General features: G+C 41.2%; 1 protein-coding gene across 2 annotated transcripts in view; it reads right to left on the reverse strand.

Moving 5' to 3' along the window:
• The window catches only part of KIF27 (kinesin family member 27), a 128,971-nt gene that overhangs the window by 31,543 nt on the left and 74,064 nt on the right, over positions 1-23,364 (reverse strand). Inside the window, exons 10-12 of one of the 2 annotated variants that reach the window (XM_089662102.1) lie at positions 13,559-13,764; positions 11,207-11,404; positions 7,727-7,744 (exon numbers count right to left, since the gene is read on the reverse strand). In XM_089662102.1, the coding sequence (XP_089518228.1) occupies positions 7,727-7,744; positions 11,207-11,404; positions 13,559-13,764 (422 nt within the window). The remainder of the gene's footprint in view (positions 1-7,726; positions 7,745-11,206; positions 11,405-13,558; positions 13,765-23,364) is intronic. The other variant, XM_089662103.1, reaches the window with a different exon arrangement.

Consider the following 23,364-nt stretch of genomic DNA (forward strand, 5'->3'; position numbering starts at 1 on the left):
AATGTTCTTGACAGGAAAAGATTGAACCTTGTCATTTGATCTAAACCCATCAATTTGTTTCCCCAAACGTTTACATTCAAGGCATGTGGTGAAAGATAACTGTCACAGTTGCTTGTGCTCTCAACGAAACTGTCAATTCATCAAATGGTTTGTGTCATAACTGATCACATGTTCAGCACCATGGCAACTGCAGATCAAACAGAGGCTAAGATGACAGCCTCCATGGCTATAAAGGATTGGAGGATTTAGTTCTGCTTTAAAACCTTACATTTGTATGGTGATTTCCGAAGACATGATCGAGCAAGATTATAGTTCCCCTATAAAGCAGAACTATACTTGCCTTAACTCCAGCGCTGCAGTGTCCTGGAGCTCCCCACCTGCTGCTGTCATCTTCGGCCATGCAGCTTCTGGGTACCAATCTCCAGCTGTTTTAATTGGCTGGGCCGAGGCAATGTCACTTCCTTGCATGCGCAGGGGTTTAGTCAACCCGATATTGTCAAAATTATGCATTGAGCTGCACATGCATGAGCTAAGAGATGAATGTTAAGATTCAAGACTGTGGATAAGGGGGGTCCCTTAATGAAAAGAAAACAGATTCCCCCATCCACATAAAGGCACATTCCACTGGCATACTGTATTCTGATAGCGGCACCCACCACTGTCTTAATACAATGATCTGCATATGATAATGTTAATATTCCCATCGCAGGGGCGCATGCGCGGCCGGCTCCTATATGGACATGCAGTGATAACCGCTCCGTCCATAAGCCAGACCCGACACGGCACACATTGTCCCCGAGGGATTTCAACCCCACAGTAAGCAAGGGCAGAGGTGCACAACCCTCCCCAGCAATGCCCCGCCGTCGGAAAACCCTGGGACAGCCCGGAAAACTCACCCACTTCTTCCCTGCTGTTCAAGCAGGGATCCAAGATGACGCCGGCTGTCAGAACGGAGCAGGCAGACATGAGGAGGATGACAGGATCCACCACACAGATCCCAGGCTGCAGTAACCGCTCTACCCAAGGGACCCTGGTGAGTCATCTCCTCCCCTGTCCCCCACAACAAGTAGCCCAGCTAAGTCCATACCACGCCTGGACACAGACACTGCAGCCACCTGCCAAACCCTCATCCATCCCCTCAGCATGCCAACGATTTCCCGGTGATAGAATCGTTCCCTGTGTCTGACCAACCTATCTCGGAAATCTGCATGAAAAACATGCTCCTCTCACTCAGGCAGACGCTACACAGCAACTTGACATCATCACTCGCCCAAATCACTACCGTGATTCAAAAACAGGGTCACAGACTACTCCATATTGAGACAAAGATGGGGGAAATAATTACAGCCCACAACGACTTGATTGACGCACATGCTGACCACACTTCTGACATCAAACAAATTAATTTGAAATTAGCGGACGTGGAGGATCGTTCCAGACGCAACAACATCAAGTTTAGGGGTATTCCTGAAAATATCACCAAAGAGGCACTACTACCCTACATCCAACAATATATGAAACATCTTATTCCATCTCTCTCAGATGTAGAGCTTGCCATTGACTGCGCTCATAGAATACCCAAACCGTCTTTCCTGTCAGCATCAATTCCTAGGGATGTTCTGGAGCGGATTCATTTCTACCACATAAAGGAGGAGAAGATAATGACGGCAGCCAGAAACCCCCCTCTACTCCCGCCATCACATTCAAACATCAAATTATCTGCAGACCTATCAAAAGCTACGCTCCTTAACTGTACAAAATTGGTTACCATCACCAAAGCCTTACGGAATCATGGTATGGCTTACCAATGGGGATTCTCCACAAAAATAACGGTCAGACACCAGGGAAGAATCTACACAATCAGAATCCTAGAAGCGGGCATAGACCTATTGATGGCATGGAACATAATACCCGTGGACCCCCAACAATCCACCTCCACTGAAACCCATCAGATGGAAGCAGAATAACTCTTGACATATTATATTCTCAATCCATCTCAAACTCCACACCTCTGACGCTCTACTCCACAATATCCCACCCTACTAAGATCTGGCGATCGGCCCGATCAGAAAATTCTCTTGTTACAGAACATTGTTTGGCATGACCTTATCTATGGTCAATGCTTGTTCACACCCCCCAGTTTTGAAGTAGCGTACCAAGCTACCCATGTTTCTTGCATTTTTTGCAAGCCTTTTTTACCCTTATCCGCATCCCTCCCTTCCTGCATCACCAGTCAACCGGACAACTCACCAGCTCCACTAATTCTTCCAAATGAACTTGGAACAAGGCTTCTGAATCCCCGAACGAGCCATTTCCGCACTGCCCAGACCATAAAATTCTCCTCCTCACAAGTGTATCCGTCCAACCTGGATCAACGCTTTAAACGCCAACTCAACTACCCCATACATCGTACCAAAGATCTACATTATGATTAACATAACATCTCTAAACGTGCGTAGCCTAAACTCCCCTTTCAAAAGATTGATGCTCCAAAAGGAAATTCGGACTTTCCATGTGGACATTCTTTTCATACAGGAAACACATTTCGCAACATCCAAGACCCCCAAACTACAACTACATCGATTCTCCCACTTCTATATGGCCACCAATCCTAATGGCGTTCTTACAGCTATAAAGGACACTATACAATTCAGTCATGTTTCAGAAATAGCTGACTCTCAAGGTCGCTATTTATATCCTGATCTGCAAACTTAACGACACCCTCTACACCCTAGTGAATGTTTACGGTCCACACAACAATCAGACCCAATTCCATCGTAAACTCTACACCATTATATCTTCCCAAAAACAAGGCAGACTCATCATCGGCGGAGACTTCAATGTCATCGGCAACCCACTCCTAGACTCGTCCTCCAAGAAGAGATCCCCCAAACAGAATTTCAATCATTTCCTGCAGTATCATGATCTCTATGATATCTGGAGATGTCAACACAGCACTGAAAAAAGACTACACCTACTACTCCCCTTCCCACCTGTCCTACTCCAGAATCGATTTTTTCATTACAGATAAATGGACTCTGCAACACGTAACGTCATCCAACATTGGCACTATCACATGGTCAGACCATGCTCCAATCAACATATTCCTAGACGACTCTCAACGCTCAGCACTCCCCCCCCCCCCCCCCCCCCGTATGGAGACTGAATTCTACCATATTGAAAAATCAAGAGAATCAAAAACATTTATTAGAAGCTCATAACTTATTTTTTGACCTGAATACTACACCTGATATCTCTATAACCACACTCTGGCCCACTTACAAAGCTTATATGTGAGGTATCCTCATACAATTCAATTCACAAATTAATAAACAGAGATCTAAACAAACTGACCAACTTCTAGCTTCCATAAAACTAAATGAAGACATTAACAAACAAAACCCCAACATCTCCACATCTGCATCCCTCACCTCAGACAGAAACCAGCTCCGAACCCTTTTACTACACAAATATGACCTCAACCTTCAAAAAAACTAAATCACAATTTTACTCCCTAGGTAATAAAGCAAACTCACTTCTAACAAAAATAATTAAACAAAGATGCCTCAAATCAAAAATCTCCTCAATATTACACCCAAATACCCGTACTTCGCTTACAAACCCTAAAGACATAGCTGACGCTTTTGCAACTTACTACCAAACCCTGTACAATATCAGAGATGACCCAGATACACATCAACCAACGACACTGTCCATACAAAACTTCTTAACTACCACCAATCTACCCCAGCTTACTCCATCACAACTCACCTCTATATCTATCCCATTCTCTCCCATAGCAATAGAGGACACTATAAAAACCTTACCCCTGAACAAATCTCCAGGGAATGATGGCTTTACCAACGAATTTTATAAAACATTTGCCCCTAACCTTACGCCACACCTAACCACTCTCTTTAACCATGCCACATCTACAGGTACATTCCCTAATGAAATGCTGCAATCCATCATCACTACTATTCCTAAGCCCGGCAAAGACCCCCAACTGGTTCAGAATTATAGACAGATTTCACTGCTAAATACAGATATAAAACTTTACACCAAATTGGTTGCCCGAAGATTGCTTCCCCACCTACCTACACTAATCCACCCAGACCAAGTAGGATTTGTCCCTGGTCGCCAAGCGCCAGATGCAACGAGAAGACTCAACTCTCTCTTACACACATTAGAAACCACCAAACGACCCTCCCTACTTTTATCCCTCGATGCTGAGAAAGCATTTGATCGAATACACTGGCACTTTATGAAACTCACGCTTCAAAAGTTTGGAATCACAGAATGGATGCTATCGGCAATCCTTGCCCTCTATTCCAACCCTTCAGCGAGAGTGCTAACCAACGGTACACTATCACAGATTTTCCACATCTCTAATGGCACCAGACAAGGTTGTCCCCTATCTCCCATAATCTTCACCCTACTCATTGAACCACTAGCCTCAAAACTCAGAGAGGACTCAGCATTCACAGGAATCACCCATCTCAAAAGAGAACACAAAATTAGCCTATTTCGGATGACATCATACTAATGGTTACCAATCCATACAAATCACTCCAAACGATCCAAACACATCTTCAAAAATACTTAGAAGTATCATACTACAAACTCAACGCGCCCAAATCCTCTATCTTAAATCTTAATATACCCACTAAGCTCCAGAAAACACTCCTACAGCGCTTTCCCTTCTCCTGGGAACACCACAGCATCCCTTACCTGGGAATTAAACTCACCACCTCAACAGACCAACTTTATACCTCAAATCACAAACGGCTACTCAAATCCATCCCTCAAAAACTTAAAAACCTACGCACATCCACATTATCGAAGTTGGGAAGAGTAGCTGCTCTAAAAATGTGCATACTACCTAAAATCCTTTACATCTTTCGCACACTCCCCATACCCATCCCCAATGCTTTCTTCTCCAAGCTACAATCATTACTTGCCAAATTCCTCTAGAACTCGAAGAAACCCAGATGAACAACAAACCTTCTTATACGCCCAACCTCTAGAGGAGGGGCAGGTCTCCCGCACTTAAAATCATACTATAATGCAGTACTTCTAGACCAACTCTACTTCTGGTGGCACCCAACTATCGAAAAAACGTGGACCACTATGGAAACACTCCCTCACCTTCCGCCAACACTACGTGACATTCTATTCCTACCACAATCTTCTCAATCCAGAAACCTACCCAAACACCCTTGCATCCGGGCTTCCATACAAGCTTGGTATGACCTTGTATCATCTAACTCTTCAGAGTCAAAAGCAATTCCCACCCCGATCACCGTGCTACATTTTCTTACCCCTTCTTTGAACCTTCTACACTGGGAAAAACAAGATATATCCCATATACAAGACCTCTATACAAACCACGAACTAGACTCCTTCCCGACCATCCAACAGAAATTTCACCTTCCTGACAATGAAATCTTCACATATTTGAGGATAGCTCACTCCTTACAAGAGATGAATGTTCCACATTTTTTGAAGGTTCCTACAACCGCGTACCTCTTTCTTAATAAACTGCAATAACCTAAGAAAGGGATATCGACTTTTTACACGCTTATAACCAGATCACTGTTTACCCTACAATCCACTTCCCTATCCAACTGGGAGAAACCTGTCTCTCAACCAATACAACTCCACACATGGGAAAGAACTTTTAACATCACACACAAAGCATCCAGATGTAGCTCCCATTGGGAATCGTACATGAAAATTTTACACCAGTGGTACTTTACACCTGTCAAACTCGCTTTATTTTACCCCCACCACTCATCCGCTTGCTGGAGACAATGCGGAGAAACAGGATCAACCCTACATATTCTTTGGACCTGCAAATCTCTAAGATCGTTCTGGATAGTATCTTCCAACTGATCTCTACAGTTGTTGGAGCCCAAGTGGCTCCAAATCCTGCTCTCGCTCTCCTCCATATAGGAATCGACAAATTCAGCAACACATCCCGTACCATCATTATCCACATATTAGCAGCCGCAAAACTTAACATCACTAAACTATGGAACTCTTCCAAAACCCCTTCTCTATCTGCCCTTATAGCGGACCTGAACTTCCAATTTGACATGGAAAGAAGATCAGCCCTTAATAATAATTCTTCCTATCACAAATTCAATAGCCAATGGTCTCTATGGCTACAAAACCCCAACTGCTCCATAAGATGATAATATATTCATAAACAAACAACACTGCGACCTTATGTCCTAGACTGGTGTCCCCCTTCCCCCCCCCCCATCCCGTTCCACCTTATAGGACGTTTTTACACCTAACGGCTCACACTAAATAAATAACACTTTCTGATGAAACACTAGACATTTGTTCATATACCCCCAGCCAATTGGTGGGGATTTTCTTTTTCTCTTTCATAGAAGTATGTATGCACCTGATTGTGACCCGTACTGATATATATTATTTTGTATTGTATCAAAATTTTTCAATAAAAAATATTTGAAATTAATATTCCCATCGCACACGTTCCTGGATGAGGCTTAGGAGTAGCGGGTGCTGTAGCAACATCTATCAGGAAAGTGGATTAACGTTCATTTCTGCCAGCACACCACAGCTTACCAAAGTCACTGGCAAATATGAATGTTAATTTTCCAGCATGTCCCTTCGACAGATCAAGCAACTTCTGTCGAGCAGGGAAAGCCAGCCATACACTGATTGATAGTCCCTGCTGAACCGGCCAGATTTTGATCAGTGTATATTCAGCTTAACGAAGGTAAAACAGTGTTTCTTTTGCAATAGAAGCAATGGTGGAAAGGTGCTGCTTCATGATGAACAGAAAGGAACAGAGTGTGGATTGTGCACACTACACTACAGTTAGTGATGCAGCACTTAATTCCTCAGTGAGTTGACCCTTTCAGAGCAACCATTGGGTTAAAGGGAATAAGGATGGTGCTCAAGGGTACCAATAAGCGTAGCAGCTTCTGTTGCTTGGCCCACTTGGAACATTCAGTAAAAAGTGTTCAAAAAGTGAGTACCCCAGAGGCTGTGCCACTGATCTGAACCTGGAAATTGCTCTGTAGTCAACAATACTGGAACCTGGTCTTGAAAGCACCCCAAGCACAGGCCAGTGGTCAGAAGTCAAATTCCAGGTTTGCTCCACAATCTTTGGTCCACCAGGGTCAGTGCACAGCCTCCAAAGATATTGCCGAGGATACCCTGATTCAGGTAGCTGCATAAAGAACCCAGCTCAGCATCATGTAGAAGAAGTCTGGCATGAAAAACAAAAACAAAACACAACAATATTGAAAAAGAAAAAATGCATGTAGAGAGTCATACCAAACTGACCAACAACTATGTTTGCCAGAGTTCAAATCCTCCTGTAGGTTGCAGTTCAGCCAATTGTCTCTGAATAAATGAATCTGTAATTAGGGCCATAAAATCAGGCACTGAGAGAATTAGACAAAATACACTTTTTTTGTGAAATCTCCCAAATCTCCCTTTCAAATGACAGTTTCAGTGCAGTGATCTGGATGCTTTAGTATTGAAGTCTTATGGAGGTGCACCCATGCAATTGCACTCAGACGTTTATGTGTACAGCATCTTCATGCAATCCAAAGTGATCTATACCGACCACTTTCTATAAAATAGTACAGTGCTTTTCATGTACATGCATTTTGAGGGTATGCGAAACTCCTCTACAGCACTATATTCTGAATGACCCTCTCACACTGCAAACATTACGTACATTTTCATCTTCGGTAGACTAAAGGAAGCAGTCCATTATACAAGTCCAGGTTTAAGAGCAAGAAAGAAAAAAAAAAAAGTTCAATAAGTTGGTTTTATATACATACCTAAGGAATATAAACATCTATAATGTACACTTTGCTTTTACAGGAAAAGTTAAGATTTGCTTACGCTGGTCAAAGACGGATCTAAATTTGTCCGTTTCAGCATGAACCGGCTGAATTTCGATCCATCTATGGGTAGGCCAGTTGTACAACCAGCATTTCAGCTGTAGCCTCTGGCAATGATCATTATCATTTATTCTAACGGCTGGGAAACTTCCTGCCATCAGAATACAGTAGCTGGATTCCCCCATCAACATTGACTGTATCCTTGGTTGTACCCTTGGTTGAAGGAGAGAAAATTGCATAATGTATGGCCTGCCTTAGAAGTAAACTCTTTTATTTAACTTTTCATGAAACAACCTCTCTGCACTATAGATATTTTTTCATAAAATGCCTACGATTGGGACAATAACCTAGACCAGTGGTTCTCAACCACTGGGCAGAGGCCCACTGCCAGGGTACGACCTCCCTCCACTCAGAGCTCCAGCTACCTGCAGAACACCAAAATTCCCATGTAGCCTCCCAGCTCCCGTAGTTCCAAATAACCTTCCACAGTGCCTCTAGTCCCCTAGAGTGTCCACCAACCTCCCACAGTGTTGTCTCCCTAGCTTCCTGCAGTGCCCCCTAGCTTACTGCAAAGCCTCCAGCCCCCCCATAGTGCCCTCCAGTCTCTCACATTTCCCCTGCAACATCCCCAGCTTAGTGGAAAGATTTCCAGCCCCCTTCTGAGACCCGGGCCCCACACTTGTCCCCAGATCCCTTCATAAACCTCATCCCCTACAGGGCCACCAAATCTGCTGCAGTCCCCTAGCACCCTCCACAACCTTTATCCCCCTACAGCAATGGTGTCAAACTCAATTTCATCATGGGCAGCATCAACATTATGATTGCACTAACAGTGGGTGAATATTAAAGTGGCAATAAATACCAGATGTGTGGTATGTGGGGAGTTCAGGGATGCGCTATATCTAGTGCAGTTTTAGGGATGCACTACATACAGAGTTCAGGGTTGAGGAGTGCGCTATGTACAGAGTTCAGGGTTTAGGAGTGTGCTATGCAGTGTGCAGGGAATCAGCTCTCTTTTACAGGCTGTCCACATCTCACTTCCATATACCTGGTCTGGCTCTAGTACATCCCCGCAGTGTAGGAAGCTATGCCTCTCTCTCACTTGCAGATTGGTCAGAATCTGTGCACCCGGGCACAGATGGGGATCACAGTGTAGCCTACTACGTGATGCCCCACCTCACGTATGACCACATTGCACCTTCATCTGCATGTTCCTTGTCCCCGCTGTGAGTGCAGGGCAGGCAGAAATCTGTGAGAGCCGCCGAGAGGAAAGCTTGCCTTGCAAACACAGAAAGCTTCTGTGTATACAAGTGACAGTGGTGAGCGGGGAGCAGAGAGTGAGTTCAGGAGGAACTATGTTCTGCCACATCCAGCTGAAAAAAGCCCTGGGTGAGAGGGTCACATGAAATGGCCTGGCAGGCCTATTTTGGCCAGCTGTTCTTCTAATTGACACGTGCTCTACAGTGGCACACAGCCCCATACAGAGCCTTTTGTTGGGGGGGCATGGAAGGTTTTGGAAGAATTTCCTGGGCCCTGGTCTTAATAAGGTTGAAGACCATTGACCTAGACTGTTAACAAATATAGACTCTGCAAGAAGGACCACAGACACATAAAAAGTATATTATACAGGTACAGTGGATATAAAAAGTCTACAAACCCCTGTTAAAATGTCAGGTTTTTGCTCTGTAAAAAATGAGACAAAGATAAATAATTTCAGAACTTTTTCCACCTTTAATGTGACCTATAAACTGTACAACTCAATTGAACAAAAACAAGCTGAAATCTTTGTAAACATAAAAAAACTAAAATAATGTGGTTGCATAAGTGTGCACACCCTCTTAAAACTGGGGACACAGTGCACACCTGCCATCATTTAAAGTGGCTCTGAATAACCCCAAATAAAGTTCAGCTGTTTTCTTAGTTGCATCCTACAGCAAAAGCCATGGTCCGCAGAGAGCTTCCAAAGCATCAGAGGGATCTCATTGTTAAAAGGTATCAGACAGGAGAAGGGTACAAAAGAATTTCCAAGGCATTAGATATACCATGGAACACAGTGAAGACAATCAGGATTAAGTGGAGAAAATATGGCACAACAGTGACATTATCAAGAACTAGACGTCTCTCCAAAATTGATGAAAAGACAAGAAGAAAACTAGTCTGGGAGGCTGCCAAGAGTCCTACAGCAACATTAAAGGAGCTGCAGGAATATCTGGCAAGTACTGGCTGTGTGGTACATGTGACAACAATCTCCCGTATTCTTCATATATCTAGGCTATGGGGTAGAGTGGCAAGATGGAAGCCTTTTCTTCTGAAGAAAAACATCTAAGCCCAGCTAAATTTTGCAAAAACACATCTGAAGTCTCCCAAAAGCATGTGGGAAAATGTGTTATGATCTAATGAAACCAAGGTTGAACTTTTTGGCCAGAAATCCAAAAGATGTGTTTGGCGCAAAAACACTGCACATCACCAAAAGAACACCATACCCAGAGTGAAGCATGGTGGTGGCAGCATCATGCTTTGGGGCTGTTTTTTTTCAGCTGGAACTGGGGCCTTAGTCAAAGTAAAGGGAATTATTAACAGTTCCAAATACCAGTCAATATTGGCACAAAACCTTCAGGCTTCTGCTAGAAAGCTGAACATGAAGAGGAATTTCATCTTTCAGCATAACAATGATCCAAAGCATACATCCAAATCAACAAAGGAATGGCTTCACCAGAAGAAGATTAAAGTTTGGAATGGCCCAGCCAGAGCCCAGACCTGAATCCGATCGAAAATCTGTGGGGTGATCTGAAGAGGGCTGTGCACAGGAGATGCCCTCGCAATTTGACAGAATTGGAGTGGTTTTGCAAGGAAGAGTGCAAATATTGCCAAGTCAAGATGTGCCATGCTGATAGACTGATACCCAAAAAGAGTGAGTGCTGTAATCAAATCCAAAAGGTGCTTCAACAAAGTATTAGTTTAAGGGTGTGCACACTTATGCAATCATATTATTTTAGTTTTTTAATTATAATTCCCTCCACCTAAAAGATTTCAGTTTGTTGCTCAACTGAGTTGTACAGTTTATAGGTTACATTAAAAAGGTGGAAAAAGTTCCAAAATGATTTATCTACGTCTCATTTTTTTACATCACAGAAACTTGAAATTTTAACAGGGGTGTATAGACTTCTTATATCCACTGTGTATGTTTTTTGCTTTTTTTTTGAGGGGGGTCTTGAAGACTTTTTGTGCACAAGCATTAGCAACATCTGGATTCTTGTTAATCTTACTTTCAATGCTCCAACAGTCCGAACAGCATTTGCACAACTATTTACCTTGATTTGCTGTTGGTCCTTTTGCACAGCCAGTTCAAGTTTCTTTTTCTTCTCAGTCTCTTCTTTTAGCCTTTTCTGTAATTGGCCCTGTTGCTGTCGCATGTTCAAAATGTTTTTTTCTAAATCTGCTACACACTTCTCACTTTGAACAGAAAGACTTACAAGTTTTTTTGTGTCTTGCTGTTTCTTCTGTAGTGCCTGTGGAGAAGTAAAACAAACAATGCATGTGTAACACATTTTAATGTAATTCTATAATAAATCCGATTTGTTTGCCTTTTTTATTGTTACACATCTTGTTAGGTTACATGGCTTTATTAGGCCCCTTTCATATGAGCTATTCAGGTGCGAAACAAAAATGCTCTTGATTCTGTTTCTGCTTTTCTGACCTAAACTTGATGTATCTGTAGTAGTATGATATAAACAGATGCAAGTGTGTTTGCATCAAGCCATCCAGCTAATATGGGTCTCTAAAGAACAGGTTTTAACTAGAGCTAAACATTAAAAGGAACAGAAATGTAATTGATTCCCTGCTGAGCAAACTAAACAGGGACCATGTGAAAGGGGCCTAAGGGTTTGTTTAGAGTACAGTTGTTTTAGAATTACCACCACTACAAATGTATTTTATCACATTATGCATAGGCCTGGGACAGCAGAGTAAGATCAACACTTTCAACTTGTTCTCATATATTTTTTTTTTATATTGTCTGACCACCTCTTGATGCTTGTAGACAAAATTAGCTACACAATTATAAATTAGATTCTAAAGACTTATTTAAAAAAAATAAATAAAAAATAACAAAACATGCTTATACTTACCTGCTGTGTGCAGTGATTTTGCATAGAGCAGCCCAGAGCCTCCTCTTCTCCCCGTAGGTTCTACTGGCCCCTCTCCTGTCGAGTGCCCCCACAGCAAGCATCATGTTATGGGGGCACCCGCTGCTCCATGTGTCCATTCACCCCCAGCCCCCTCTCTCTTCTCATTGGCTCACTGGCTGTGATTGGCAGCAGTGGGCGCCAATGGCTCCTGCTTCTATCTCTGCCAATGAGGAGAGGGAGTCTCGAAATAGCTGAGACTCCAGTGCACATCACTGGATCGAGAGATAAGGTAGGTGAGTATTGGGGGGGGGGGGAGTGCTGTACACAGAAGGTTTTTTACCTTCATGCTTAGAATGTATGAAGGTAAAAAACCTTGAGCCTTTACAACCACTTTAATGTCTACTTCCCCTTACACAATGTACACAACTACAGTTTAGATTTTTTTTTTTAGCAATTTTTTTTGGATAATCCTTTAAGATCCCTTAATTTCTTCAGTTGACAGAATCCTGTTCAAACAATGAAAGGTAAAGGATGCTTAGTGCGGAATTAAATTTAGTTTTACAAGCAAAAAACTGATAGGTGCATAGGTATTTCTCTTCTGTGACAAAATGTTTGCCCCTAGCCTACCCTCTAATGTACACTGGAACTCCTCTAGATGTAGCTACAGAAAAATGCTAAACACAGCAAAAATGCAGATAACTGCTGTACTGCATTTAATGCATTTATTCATTTCATTGGACAGAGTACTTGCGCCCATGCTTAAACGCAGTTAATGCTTAGGTGCGTTTACACCGTGTTTGGCATTTTTTGGCCGTAATGTTCCTCTCCTAAATGTGATTCTCCTGGTGTTCAGGAGAGGGATGTTTAACTGCCCCTAAACTCCTCTGCTCCAAAACTCTGGTAAAAGTCTATGTTTGCACAGACACTTAAGCTTTTATTGAGTTGAGTTCAGGGGCTTTCCAAAAAAAATGCCAAAAGCTCCTAAACTCACGTTTAGGAGCAGCAGTGTACATGAGGCCTAATAGTACTCTAAGCAGTGCAGAGCATGATTTTGTGCCATGATAGAGTAACTCGCGTGCACATGTGTAAAATTTCCATCATGCCAGTCTGGCCAATCAAGACAGCTAAAGACTCGGAACACAGAAGATTGGCAGAAAATGGAAGTGCTGGAGACGGAGGGGAGTATGGTCATTACAGAACGTGGGGAAGGGGAGAGGTGGGTATATGTACTGAGCAAACTTGCAGCAATAAGGTTCAGAGGGTCCAAAATTGTTTCTGCAGATCAGTTCTGCTTTAAAGTGGGAAATGTTCTTTGAAACTGTCATGATTGTGTGTGGCAAAGACAGTAGCCTCTTTAGCGGCAGCCACTGATGCAAATACTACCTTCTAAAGTGCTGCCCAATTTGTTGTAAACACAAATACATCGTTGACACCACATTATTCAGCAATGAGTGTTGAAAAGAACAGTCTCTTAGTTTAAAGGATTTTCTGTAATCTCATGTTTTAAAGCTTAGTGATATAAAGAAAAAAAAATACCTGCATTTTTACTTTTGCAGACTCCATCTTCTTACGAAAGTCTTTCTGTAATTTTGTTTTCTGAACTTGATCCCTCAGCTCTTTGTCTTCCAGTTCTTGCAGCTGTTTCTGCGCTTCAGATAGTTCAGATTTTGCCTGCTCTGCATCTTGCTCCAGCTGGGCAATCTTCACAGAATACTGCTTGTTCACAGACTGAGCACCATTACCTTATACAAGGATTACACTGTTCAGTATGTTGATGTGTTGAAGTGTTGCTAAAGTATCACAAGCAAACATGGAACCATAAATGTTTAAAACTGTCACCAACACCAACCTCAAGAGTCTGGTCTTTAAATACAGTGGCTTTTTTGAATAAGTCTGTTTAACGGATTGCAGATGTGAGGAACATTTGAAAGTAAACCTTTTTCAGTGCACTTGTAATAAACCACCTTCACACTTCCATGCCTCACTACTTTTCAGTGCAGTTGCTCTTCATATCAATGGACCAATAGTGAAGCTTAGGAAAAAGTACAGGGACAGGCAGTGAAGGGAAATCTCCACAAAAGGACACAAATGGCGTAACAAAAATCTGACAGGGTTTATAACCCTATGTTGCTCTATCCAAAAATGACAAAAACAAGTTTTACCTATAGTTCTACTTTAATTATAGGAATCCTCCTCAAGTAAACTTGTATTTATGGGTCCCCTTAACCAACTAATAATTCCTGTGATGTGATGAGTGGCCTCACTGTCTAAAAGTGAGGAGCTATACGGTATGCAATGTGCACAAATGATATTGCTGTTGGCTTAATTGACTGTTTCAGGATTCATAAGTCAAGGGGAATTTCATACACATGAATACGAAGATATACACTGATGTGTATACACTTATGGGAACCTACTGTTAAGTACCGAGGCCAGGTCAGTTTTTGTAGATAGAATAGGTAGTTATGGTAAAAAGTGGTTTCAGAGTAACTGTAATCATGAGATTGAATTGATTATAACAATAAATTATTTTGATCTTTTTGAGCTATTGACATATTTTGAGCTTAACTCAATACCTGTGGAAACATTTCAGTGGAGCCAGTGGAAAATTATCTGACCAACAAATATCTACAACAGCATTTTTTTTACCAAGGGTTCTGTAAAACTATAGGGTTCTTCCAGAGGGGCTCCTTGAGCAGTGGCAAATTGATCTCCTACCTGAGAGTGCCTGAATAGTTTTTGGACCAATGTTACTTGGCAGAGCCAGCGGCATCAGACCAGTGGAGCCTTTCATCTTTCAAGTAAGCTGATGCCATTTATCTTTTACGCGGTCTATAAAGAGAGCATTCTTCATAACACTCTACATGTAGCAGGGCATTCTTTTCACTGGTTAACAGTTCAAATATGCACTACGCTGACTACCTATATAAGGATTATTCTTGCCATTGATCTCCAGTGCTGGGGTGTACTACACTGCATAATGCGGTAGTCTTTGCACTTACTACCAATGTAACAGGCATTCCTCCTTCCACTGATCACCAGTGTAAGGAACCCTTCTCCTCTTGATTAACAATGCAAAGGAACACCTCTCCCACAGACTGCTAAAGCAATGAAATATTTCACTTTCTCTTTTCTATCCATTATTCTTCAGTTTCATTTCATGACTGTAGCCAGGTGCTGAGCTACAGCAATATGGAGATAGAAACATTGTCCTTTATTCTTCCCTCCCTCTACTGAGACACTGATGTTATGCTGCACCACCTTACTCCGGCCAGCAGGGGGAGAGCTAAAACCAAGCAAGCCCACAGAGTTCTTTGCAGAGCAATGATAATCCTGGGACTTGTAGTTTGAAACAGCAGCCATTTAATGGCTACACTATATTGGTTACACTAATGATCCCAATAGGCACTGTGCAGTAGGAGAAGTGGAGAGATAATTTTTGCCTGGGAAAGCTATTCCTCTTGGCACCGAGGGAGTTAGAGAGAAAGCGCCTCTGTCTGAATATATGCCTGCTAGCTGGAGACCATACCAGCGGAGATCCGAGCCTAAGACTGGAAGTGAGGACAACCAGAGGCAGCGCAGCAGAGCCTACATCACAGCACCTGTACCACTGCCACAGGGAGACTGAAATGCTCACTCACCGTCGACTACCCATCGCTGATCATCGGAGGCTTTCAGTGAAAGACTGGGGGGCCCCTTTTATAGAAGAGATCACTGCAGCATCTGGAGATTGGCGAGAAGGTAATTCAACCACTGCTGATGCTGCTAGCAAGGACTGAATCACTCAGAGCAGGACATCAAGTGTACCCAATCTATACTGTACTCTATATCTCACTTATTCCAAACCTAGACTACACCTAGTCAAACCCTTTACTGCTCTATACTGTTCCTTTACCGGATCGGTACCACATCTACCGTGCACCTGTGCTGAGACTATGACAATACAATACTGTATGCAGGTTAACAAGGGGATGTTAAGTGCACTGACACTCTAAAGGGCCCCGATAGCCGGCAGAAAGACATATCAAAGGACTGCCCCACTTGTAATCATTCTGCAAGACCCATTTTTTTCTCCTGCCCCCTCCCCTATCATCCTCCTTTTCTTTTGGACAGTTCATATCCAGTTGGTCTACGACTGGCATCGCCACCATAAAAGCATTCTTGCAGTTTAGTTCCAGCACTTGCAGATTAAACTTTGCTACTGCTTTACTATTGCTCACTGCTGCACTTGATGTGCCCTTGCTATGGTTTATGCTGATCTGAATGCCAAATGTCATCTTATGTCTAGTCCCTACTGTTAATCACTTTGTATGCTACTTTGTGTTATTACCATTGTTAAACCATTTTGTGATATTAAGTTTGCATTTACTACCTAGTTTGGTGCCTGCTTTCTTTGATATAGCTCTACTTTTGGATACTATGTATTACTTTCAGTGATTTCATGTAATATTGTACGTTTGTACACTCAACCCGGTGTGTCAGAGGGGCTGAGGTTCTGGAGAAAGTTGAGGCAAAGAATAGAGGCCTCATCCTATCCAGCAGCTCTTACGGGGGTAGCGCTAAATGATTATTACTGAACATAATATTTTTGTCCTATAGAGCACAGGGGTGTTGAAAATGATCTTCACTGGAGGTCAAGTATGTTAGATATGCCTCTTTCTTCTCTTATTAGACATAAAATGTATTGGTCATATTTATGTAGATATAATTTTTTATCAGGCATTCCCCAACATATGAATAAATATTTTCGAGGTCCCTCAGGAATAAAAATAAAGCTCTGAAATTTTTAACAGGTGTTAAATGCTGAACCAGGGGTAGATGTATGGCATTTGCTGCTTATCAACAAAGAAGATTATATCTTCTACATGGCACGTAACTCTTAGTCTAGATTTAAATAGTTGTCCGACAATTAACTATTTCTGATCAGCCTGGAGGTGATATTAGGAGATGGTTCTCCTAGATTATGGCATAAAGGCTAAAAAATTCCCTTTTATAAGAGGAATATGTTAAAACTTCTGTCTAATCAGAAATTGGGGATATCTCTGGTGTAATATTTTCTTTCAGAAATGTTCCAATGGCAGTATGGGAACCTCACAAATTCTGCATTGGAGATATCTTGATAACCCATGGGAGCAAATTAAAGCAAAGAGGGAAAAAAATGCAGAAATATTAAAAAAGTCCTGGTCCAAACTTTAGTGCTCAAATTAAAAGTCCTCAGACACCATCTGCAAGACATTCTCGACTACAAATTGAAGACCCAATATACTAGGGCGCAGCAAAATGTTTGCAAATTCAGCACCAAACCTGGCAAGGCTTTGACTTGACTACTGATAGACAAGGCTGAAAACCTACACCCCCAGTGTAGATGTAGGTAAAGGACAAAAAAGTGTACACAAATTACAGCCTGCTTTAAAAAATTCTACCAAAAACTGGTAGATAGAACCTCCTCAATAACTTCGAAAGTACGACTGACAGAACCTTATAGTCAGGTATGCGAAAACTCTGGTAAGAGGAATGACAATTCCTAGAAGCTGAAGGCCCACATAACAGTCCAGCCTACAGAGTGTAAAGACTCCTGATAATTAGCAAGTTATTGGCCTATCTCCCTCTTAAATATTAATCTGAAATTTTTTAACAGATCCTATTAAATTGATTGAGCTCACATATTCCACAGATTGCTCATCTTGACCAGATGGGCCAGAGACAACACTACTAGGGTCCTTAACACCACTCAGGCCAAATCTGGATAATACCGATGATACTATTCTGTTTAGCTGCTGAAAAGGCATTTGACAAGGTAAACTCCTTCTCTGTAGCACACTTCAGTTTTTCACCCTGGGTAGCAACATTTACACATTTACAAGTGGATCAATGCCATATACTCATATCCCTCAGTAAATGGAGTCACATCAGACTATTTTCACTTTACAAAATAGCCCCAGAAAAGGTGCTCCAAATTCCTATTATCATAAACACTTTGGAACCTTTCCTATTCCATGTACTAGAAAATCCTAACATAAAGGGTAGTGAAGGTCAGGGCACTATACATAAAGTGACTGATAAATGCGAGTGATCTATCTTTTCTCATTACCCAACTGAGGCCTCCCTATTGAACTTTCACAATTCTGCTAATTTGGGAGTCAGTCAAAATTCTAAAATAAGCTACAGAAATCTGAAGCTCTCAACCTAACAGTACCGCATTCCAGAATGGTCATTATTAAAGCTAATAATAAAGCAAATTTCTTATAAAAATTAGCCATGAATTCCACTGAATATCTGGGGATCTATCTTACTAAGATACTAAGTTTACCTTCCTGACATTACTCTAAGGTCTAAAGCAGGAATTTAACAAATGGGCAACAAGGACCTTCTTGTGGTGTGGCTGGAATATTATCCTAGAGATGAATGTCCTTCCGATGCTACTGTATGAAACACACACCCTTCAAAATTAAAATACTACCTACTTAAAATGTTAGAAAAGAGCTCAGGTAATTTCTATGGCCCCGTTATAGGAATTGAAAATATATGAGGCAAAGGATTCCTAAATCTGGCCCTTTAATACAAGGAGGTGAATCTTTATAAGATCCTGAACTGGTATAGGCAAGAAAAAAAAAAATACATGGAAATGGAACAATTATGCTTCCCCATTCCATTATGCTGCCTACTGTGGGTGATGAATGATTTGCCAGCACTTGGGAAAGGCCACCCTACAATTTGGCAGGACTCCACAAGCTTTAAGTGGTATGAGATATCACCTATGAGGGGTTGGGCAATTGCAGCTCTCAATTGTGATGCTAATTATCAGTAGACCTAGTAAACTAGCCAAGATCTTCAACTTCTTTTACACATCTGCTCAGTTCAGACGTAAACATTTTGTAATACCGAAGGGTCTTATATCCCCACAGAGAATTCAAACATGGTGGACCTACCAATTGGAATTCTAGCAAGTGATAAAGCTCTCTTGGTGCTCATCAGCCATAACAGTAAGATCAAATATGCATCCTGCTGTGAGGAGCTTTGCTTGCAGTGAGGGACAGACATGTGCTGACATCCTATGCTAAATATCTGACTTTGGAATTTGCAGCCTTATTACTCCAGAAATGAAGAATTGAAGTGAAAAGATCTTGTTATTTATATCAGACAAATGAGATCACATTCACTGTATTGCCCATAAAGCATGCCTTTAAACAAAATTGGTTATAAAGTCTTTGCCAGATGGTATAAGGTCCTAGCCATCCTTTATAAGACACTTTCGAATGTTGCTCCCACCTGCTGATAGTGCAACAATGCAACTGGCACATTCCTTCATATTTTTGGGTAATACCCAGAGTTATAAAGGTGTGGGACAAAGCAACAAATATACTATATTATACACAAATTAACTTAATGAATCTCAGGCACAACCCAGCAGTGCTTCCTCTGCTGATGACTCACATCTCCAAATACAACTACAAGAAACTCTTACTTACTATTAAGGTATACAAAAGTAAAAAAAAAATTAAAGATGGTGGAAAACTTAACTGCATCTTTGAAACACACAAAGTATTAATTTTCAATTACCCAATTTTACTAGACCAAAACCAAATTCATTTACTCTTAAGAATATACAAAACTGCTGTCAAAAATCTGAGGAAACCAAGCAGGGCCAAATTACGCTGTTACATCATGGCACCCTCAGCCCCTGCCCTACTTGATCCGTCCTCCACTCCCACTACCCTTACGCCCTCTTCCCAGCTCAAAAGGGGCACTTTCATTTGCTCTTTTTCTACTATTCTTGTTTTCCTCTTCTGCTCAAGGTTCACCCTTGATACCTCAACATAGCTAAGGTTCTAAACAGGAAAAAAGTGGGCACAGATTATAAGCAGAAAAGTGTAATGTATGACTGCAGTGAAAAAGTGTAAAATGGTATACTGCCAAACTTTTCTCAGATACGATATGACCATTTTTACCTTGCACTTGATATATTGCCAGTGTTGCTTTAAATAAATAAAAAAATAAAATCTATCTATAGATGCACCGATATATCGGTCGCTGAAAATTATCGGCTGAAAATAGGGTTATTCGCATTTGCCAACAGAAAAAAAAAAGTTCTGATAACAATTGACTTCAATGCAAAATCGTATCCGATTAACTTCAATATAAAATAGCGTCCCATTGACTTCAATGCAAACTTTTAATTTTTTAATTCCTATTCATTTAAGTCTATAATAATTAAAAAGTCGAATATAATACAATTATATATAAAAAACTGTCAATTTCGGTTTTCGGCTCAGTGTATCTATAATTTGGTTTCAGTCCAGAATTTTCTTTTCATTGCACCACTACTACAGACTAGTGTTTGAGAGACATTGTTCTAGTATACAGACAACCTTTTGACCTGATGTCAATGAAATTTTGATTTACAGTCAAAAACATCTGAAACTAACATGACGATATGCACTTGATAAGTGCATTCAAATGTTCTTTGTGTAAGTGATCATTAATACATTTATTAAAATACATATACCATCATTAAATGTATTCTGATATGTCTTTGATCTTTGAGTGTTTGGGATGACCTACAAGGATATCTTCAATTATAGATAATCAAAGTTAAAGCCTTAATTCAAAGCTTTTAGTAATAATAGACTCTCTTGAAAGACTCTAGTACTTCTGGTCAAGTGTGCGTAAAGTTCAAGCTACTGACATGCAGTTGCCCAAGTGTTTAGTGAGCTATATAATAAAATGTGCGCATCTATATGTATAAGAATGTACTTTTTGGGCCCGTATGCCCTCACATATTAAAAAGAATAAAATTCTTTGTTTAAAATCACTAATTGATCTGTCCAGAGTTTTTGGTCAGCCTTAGACACAAACAAGATTGGTGAGCTTTCTTTGAAAGTACGCTAGTCTTTTAAGTATATAGAATTTTTTTACCTTTACTGCACAGAGAGTTCTATCGTCTGGCCTACCTAGATTCAGCACAATGTACAGTGCTCAGCATAAATGAGTACACCCCAACAGAATTGTCAGAAAACCTTTATTTCCTTTCAGAAGCGACATTTTCTAAGGGATACCTACAAAACATGGTGGATAAAAAGCGATGATTTTTTAAAATAAAGTAATAAAAAAAAACTGATTTTCTTTATTTAAATCTGATTTTTTTTTTTTTATTAAATGTATTTTCATAAAATGCTTTTGTAGTAAAAATCTATCTATCTATCTATCTATCTATCTAAAGATAGGTCTCTATTTAAGATACATTAATATTTTAGTTTTCAGCATGAAATGGAGCTTAGTTATGTAGCATGAGGCTGTATATTCTAAAACATTTAAATTTTTAGTAAACTCATTCAATGAATCAAAGCTCTGCAAGCTGAGATAACACAATTTCACAGTAACCATGAGAAAAAACATGAAATAAAAGAATTTGAGTAGTTCTCCAGCTATGTGTGATTAACCTAAAATCAGTTCTGATATCGCCGTTTTACTAACCTGACAGCTTATTATTCTAAAAAGGAAACCTTCATTTGGTTTGCAAATATTAAAGATTCTAACTACCAGCAAGAATGAGTCAATTTCCTTACATTTAAAGAGCATGTGTCATTTTAGATCCATCATGGCAACGCTTGTTAGCGGGCATCCACTCACCTACTGCCGCCACGTCCCTCACCTTGTTGTGTCACTGCCGCATCACCACCCGTCCCAGTAAAGTGAATGGGACTGTCGGTGAGTCAGCAGCGGGTCGGAGGAGCTGCTATGGGACAGAGATGACAGTTGCTCTTCAAAAATCATGATTTAAATCAGGGGTCTTCAAACTTTCTAAAGAAAGGGCCAGTTTACTGTCCCTCGGACTTTAGGAGGGCCGGACTTTGGCTATTGGAAGTAGAAAAGGTCCTGATGTCAGTTGGAATACGCAATGCCCCATCTTTGGTGTCAGAGGAAAGAAGAGCATCCCATGGTTTATGTCAGTGGGAGGAAGTTTACCCTATCATTGGTGTCAGTGGGGAGAATTTTGTTCCATTGTTGGTACCAGTGGATGAAATAGTGCCCCAAGGGCCAGAAAAAAAAAAAAAAAAGGCAAAGGGCCGCATCAGGACCCCGGGCCGCAGTTTGGAGACCACTTATTTAAATCATGATTTATCAAATCCACCCTGCTACAAAATACTCCCACAAACGCAGGCCACTGATTGAGAAAAAATTTGTTAATTTGCACACACAATATTTTTCCTAAAAAATGTATTCAAGACCTTGTTGCAAAAATGCAAAGCTATATTTTAGACAATATCCTAATTAACAAGATTACAACTATGGGTGTGTCTAATTAATCATTAAACAGGTGTCCAGCAGACAGTTGATTATAAAAGGGCATTACTTAAATAAAACCCCTTCCCATTTCATGCTGTCAGCAATGGAGTCACATGAAAGAGAAATGTCACAAGACCTAAGAAAGAAATTATATCTCTTTACACAAGAAAGGTGTAGGCTACAAGAAAAAAAAATGGAATGATAGGAGTACAGGAAGAATAGCAAAGCTTACTTATCAGTCAGAATACTTTAGAAAAAGTGATACAAAAACTTAAAGATGGAACTGCAACCATCTCACAGAGATGTCCAGGCCATTCAAGGAAATTAAAGCAGAGTTCCACCCAAAAGTGGAAGCTCCACTTGTTTACCTCCTCCCCCCTCCACTACCATATGTGGCACTTTTTTCGGGGGAGCAGATACCTGGTTTTGACAGGTACCTGCTCCCACTTCTGGCTCAGTTCAACGCAGCGAAGTGAGCCGCAAGTTTGGTCCCCTCCTTCCTCCCACAGTCTTCTGTGACACGTCACAGGTCCCAGAAGGCTGCCAGACCAATCAGCATGCACAGCACGTCTCGTGCATGTGCAGTGGGCACCTGGCTGTGAAGATGTAAGCTGTCACAGCCTGTTGCACACTGTTGAGATACTGGCGCTGGCGACAGGAGAGGTAGAGAAGGGACAGCGTGGGTGAGCACATTGCTGGACCCAAGAAAAATGTTATTGGAACTGATGGCTTCAAAACTGTATAGCGCTGCAAAGCTGAGGAGTACAAAAAATGCATGGTGTCTACAGTGAAACATGGTGGTGGCAGTGCCCTTCTGTGGGGCTGCATTAGTGTTGCTGGTGTCGGGGAGCTGCATTTCATTGATGGTATCATGAATTCATGGATGTACTATTCTGGATGTTGAAAGAGAAGATGCTACCATACTCTGTGCCTTTGGTCGTTGGGTGCTTTTCCAACATGGCACTGATCCAAAACACATATCTAAGACCACTGTTGCATTTCTGAAGAAAAGGATGAAAATGATTCAGTGGCCAAGTATGTCTTCTGATCTGAAC

The sequence above is a fragment of the Staurois parvus genome, unplaced genomic scaffold, assembly GCF_062004578.1.
Source record: "Staurois parvus isolate SC_StPar_1 unplaced genomic scaffold, SC_StPar_1.0 ptg001432l, whole genome shotgun sequence".
In the NCBI taxonomy this organism is placed as follows: domain Eukaryota; kingdom Metazoa; phylum Chordata; class Amphibia; order Anura; family Ranidae; genus Staurois; species Staurois parvus.